This window comes from Talpa occidentalis, unplaced genomic scaffold (assembly GCF_014898055.3).
Source record: "Talpa occidentalis isolate TD23 unplaced genomic scaffold, MPIMG_talOcc4v2.1 talOcc4.18, whole genome shotgun sequence".
Taxonomy (NCBI): Eukaryota; Metazoa; Chordata; class Mammalia; order Eulipotyphla; family Talpidae; genus Talpa; species Talpa occidentalis.
The window spans coordinates 6045611-6050511 of NW_023601851.1; the positions used below are offsets into that span (position 1 = coordinate 6045611).

A 4901-nucleotide genomic window follows, 5' to 3' on the forward strand; every position below is an offset into this window, starting at 1 on the left:
TGTCCAGACGTCCCTACTCACGCACAGGCCAGGGGGCAGGAACAAACCCGCACACGGGGGACCCAGAGCCCTGGGACTGGCAGGGACAGCCACACACAGACCGTCTGGATCAGACGCGGAGCAGCCTCCTCCCTGCACTGACGTGCATGAGTCTGAGGGGGACAGAGGGGCCGGGGAGGGACCCGGGGTGGACGAGCCCATTCTGCAGGAGGGACATGTTGGTGTGACCCAGGAGGAGACTCTGCAGGAAACGTGGTCCCTGGGTCCTCAGATGTGGGGACTCAGTGGCAGGGAGATGAGGAGTTGAAGGGATGTACCAGGAGGCAGCAGTGAGGCCACAGGGGCAGGAATCTGACAGAGCAGGCTTCAGGACAAGGTGCACGGGGACACCGAGCCCAGATAATTCAGTTCCAGGACAGTGTCAGGTCCTGGAGAGCAGGAAAACAGGGACCAGCACACCCCATCTCCCTACACACCCGTCTCTATGGGGCCCCCCCAGTCTAGGGCTGTGGTGGAGGAGAAGGGACGGGCTCTCCAGGGTGGGGAGGGGCTGGGCATGTTCACGTGTCCTCTGGGGCTGTGCACTGGACAACCTCTGGGAGGTTTGCTGGGTGGAGACACTGGGACCTGGGCAGGAAGGGGAGCCACGGGCCTGGGCCTGTAGGAAGGGGCAATCATTCAGGCTATGAGATCAACCAGAGCAGAATCCTATGATCGGCTAAAATGCTCCTCCTTCCTAATCCCAGGTACTCGTGTGATAAAGGCGCATTTCTGGAGCTGAACACAGAAGGCTCCTCCACTCCACACCTTGAGAGTGACCTCTGGGGCACACCTGTGACTGTCCTTGTAGGTGTCATCTACACTCAGACTGGAAGGCTTCACTCATGTTATATTCTGCTCAATATTTTTACACAGATAATGGCTCCAGGGGTGACCAATCTCACGGCCGTGACAGAATTCATACTCCTGGGGTTACCCACCCAGGGGAACATGGGCTTCCTGCACCCACTGCTCTTCTCCCTGGTCTACCTGTGCGCCCTGCTAGGGAACGGGCTCATCGTCCTCATCACCACCCTGGACCGGCACCTCCACACCCCCATGTACTTCTTCCTGAGGAGTCTGTCATTCTCGGAACTCTGCTTCATCTCAGCCACGGTCCCCAAGTCCATTGCCAACTCTCTGAGGCACAGCAGCTCCATCTCCTTCCCGGGCTGTGTCCTCCAGGTCTTCATGCTGTTTGTTTCAGGAGCTACAGAGCTGACCCTGCTCACGGTGATGGGCCTTGACCGCTATGCTGCCATCTGCCACCCGCTGCACTATGACGTCATCATGAGCAGAGACAGGTGTGTGCAGCTGACAGCTGTGTCCTGGCTGGGTGGGGGTCTCTATGCTGTGATGAACACAGCTGGAACGTTCTCCTTGTCCTACTGCGGGTCCAACGTGGTCCAACAGTTCTTCTGTGACATTCCCCAGGTATTGGCTATTTCCTGCTCAGGAAATTTAATCAACGAACTTGTCCCCATTTTCATTAATGTGACATGGGATATGTGCTGCTTTATTTTCATCATCATTTCCTATGTGCACATCTTCTCTGCTGTCAGGAAGATCCCATCCGCAGACGATAAGGCCAAGGCCTACTCCACCTGCCTTCCCCACCTGCTGGTTGTGGTGCTGTTTCTCTCCTCTGCATTCTTTGCTTATCTGAAGCCGACCTCAGGGACCCCGTCCATGTCTGACCTGGTCATTTCTATGTTCTACACTGTGGTGCCCCCCACATTTAACCCCATCATATACAGTCTGAGGAACAAAGCCATGAAGTCGGCTTTGGGGAGACTCATGAAGGGCCGCTACACCAACAAGTAAATCTCGCCCTTCTTTCCCTCAGCCACACAGAGCATGTACAAATGCACGCCCGTGACCTCCAACCAGACACTCACAGGTGTCTGTCACAGGGACACCAGCCCCTCCTTTGTCCCCAGCCCCTCCCCACCTTTTCAGAGCCCTCAGGATGTTGTTCCCCAAGACATTTCAAGTGTTTGCCCGCTCAAATGCCTGTTCTCTGCCGCCCAGTGTTTGTGTACATGTCTGACCTGCTTTGCTGCATGCATTTCTCAAACCCCCTTCTTTTGCGGAGCTCTGCCCTCGCCTTGTCCATATCCCCTTTGTTGTGGATGCAACCGCCATCTGGTCCTTGTCCCATGGGCCGAGTGGTATGCTATGAATGATGCTGCAGTGATGATCACAGAGCCGTGGGTTCGTGGAGAGTCCTGCACTGCCTGTGCCCACGTGTGACCTGCTGCTAGAATCTGTCCTGGATTTTTTAAAGCAGAGGCAGGTTGCTGTCATGGAATTTCACTCTCTCTGTCCCCCCCATCAGTACGACGGGGCCCTTTCTCCACACCCTCTAGTGCCTGTGGGCCCCTGGGACATGGCCGTTGTCCTGGGTGAGGGGTGTCTCCTTGTCTCCATCCGCCTGTCTCTGGTGAGCAGTGGGGCAGCTTGTGACCCCACAGACTCAGGGTCCTGCAGGAGGGAGCTGCCCCTCCCAAGGGAAGCTGGGCCCAGCCAGGGCAGGGAGCAAGTGTCCTGTCCGGGCCAAGCACTGTCCTTTGCCCAAACCCCAGGGGCATCATCACACCTGGTGGAGTGATGGCAGCTTGGGCTCTGGCTTCTCCAACAGCCCCAGGCCCAGCTGAGAAGCCCACCCCTTTCCACCCTGGGGAGCTGGTCCTGGGGATTCTGGCGCCACTGGCTGACGTTTCAGGGAAAGGAGAGAAAGGTCTGGGCAGGTCTGGATGCAGGTCAGGTGGGCCTTGCATCAGCCTCACAGACACAGCGGAGCTGCCCTCTGGCTGGCAGTGGTCACAGAGCATGGGTGACGCTGCATCCCACGCTGGTCTGAGTGGGGCTCGGCTGACCCCAGGCCCCCACGTGCTCGGCTGCATGCCCCGCAGGAAGTGGTGGGTGGCACATGGACTCAGGACAGGCAAGCCCAGAAGGGGGTGACAGGCCGTCAGGGGGTCCAGGAACCAGGGCTACTGCAGGGTCTGGAGTCAGGGCCCACGTGCACCCTCAAGCCTGGATGGGCCCCCAACCCCGCACAAACCTGGCCTCCATCTCCTCCTCCCTCAGGGCGGCACATCTCGCTGGGCAGCTGTGGGCTTGGGTCGTTAAGGACACAGGTGGGACAGCACATGGGGCCTGGGACTGACCATCCCCGGTGTCTACCACCAATACCCCCTTCCTTGTTGTCTGTGCCTGATCTGTCGGGCCTGTGAGCATGCAGGGGGAAACCACAGTGGGGAGAGGGTCCCCCACTCTGCTGTGTCAGAGCCCTAGACACAGACCACCCTGTGAACTCGCCAGGCAGCGCCACCGCAGGACTGACCCACATTGGAAGTTAAACACAAGCTTCCCTCACACACTGTCACAGGGCACCCCTGCTCTAAAACAGGTTGTGCGACTGTGGGTCCTCACCTGTGCACTTCAAAGGGCCACACTGCAGGCACATGCCACAGTTAACAAAGGTTTATTGACAAGGGAAGGGGATGAGGACGTGGAGCACTCAGGGAGAAATGAGGGAACCAAAGTTTTACATGTGTCCTACCCGTTCTTCTGACCTGGAATCCCGAATGACCCACCAAGACCAAACCTGCCTGGTCAAGAGCAGGAGCCAAGTGGGTCCCCCAGACCCCACTCACAGGGCTGGTGTTATTTGCAGACAGAGAAAATGGCTGCCAGACTTGGCCATCAGGTCCTCGCGACTTTTCTTTGGGGATCCTGGGATTTGAAGTTCCCGGTATCTTGATGGCCTGGGCTGGCGTCCACACAGCCTGAATGGAGTCTGCTCAGGACAGCCTCTCCCCCTCACACACGACAACAGTTCAAATGTGAGGAGAGATTCACAGGCACTGAGAGTAAATGGCCTTTTTGAATAAAACAATTCTAGAGACACGAACAAATTCCCGTGTCAGAAGACCCAGGCGCTTCCCCGGCTCGCTCCTGGGTGATTGCTTTCTGGTTTTCCTACCCCCTACCCCTCCCGCCTTGTAGGAAAATAAAATGTTAATGTCGTTTTGCCGGGGATATTGGAAGATGTGCGACCACCTTTTGTCCCCCTGGTCGGGGAGCCTGGCCAGCGCCCGGACCAGGAGCCAAAAGATAGGGCTGGTTATGCAACTGTCCGCGATGTCCGGGACCACCAAGAAATATGGCTGGTTATGTAACTCCGGGGCGTCGTGCACAGAAATGTGAACAGCCCACCATGAATCCCTGGGCTTGGATACTGGCCGTATCCGACCTTGGGAGATAAAAACACAGTGGTCGCCTGGCTGCTGCTGCTCGCAGCTGCTGGACGTGGATATGTCTCCCATGCTGTTCTCTGGAGTGCTGCCTTTTTGCCTCCATGATGCTGTTTTCCGGAGTGCTGACTCTTTGCCTCCGTGATGCTGATTTCTGAGGAAACTGTACAGAATGTATGCATGATTATCAGTTTGGTCGGGTTTGGGGCACTGTTTATAATTTTGCTTGTAGATCGCCTATATTGCTCACAATAAATCCTTTTTCCTTTTAATAAGGTGTGGTCACTGAATCCCACAGAATCGAGCCTCCATCAAACACCTGTGCACAGGGCTAGCAATTATATTTTATTGCTAGTTACACGCCTCCACATGCCTGTCCCCACCTGCCAGGCCCAGGAGTGTGCACGGGGTGGCGGTGACTTTCCAGCTCCCTGTGGACAGGCTCATCCGTGCCTCTGACTACGGGGCACCTGGTCCCCGCGGGGTCAGGGGGTGATGGGGCTGAGGGGGGACCAGGTCCTGCCTGTGGATCCTCCTGGGCCCCTTGACGCTCCCTGAGTCGGGCGGCTCATTACGGGGGCGCCACCAAGAAGACCCTAG

The 4901-nt window shown here is 57.2% G+C and overlaps 1 protein-coding gene across 1 annotated transcript; it reads left to right on the forward strand.

Annotated features, from left to right (window-relative positions):
• The first annotated feature begins 918 nt into the window (after positions 1-918).
• Positions 919-1863, forward strand: LOC119250838 (olfactory receptor 14A16-like). The gene has a single exon (XM_037518428.1). The coding sequence runs from the start codon at positions 919-921 to the stop codon at positions 1861-1863; it is 945 nt and encodes a 314-aa protein (XP_037374325.1).
• The last annotated feature ends 3038 nt before the right edge of the window (positions 1864-4901 follow it).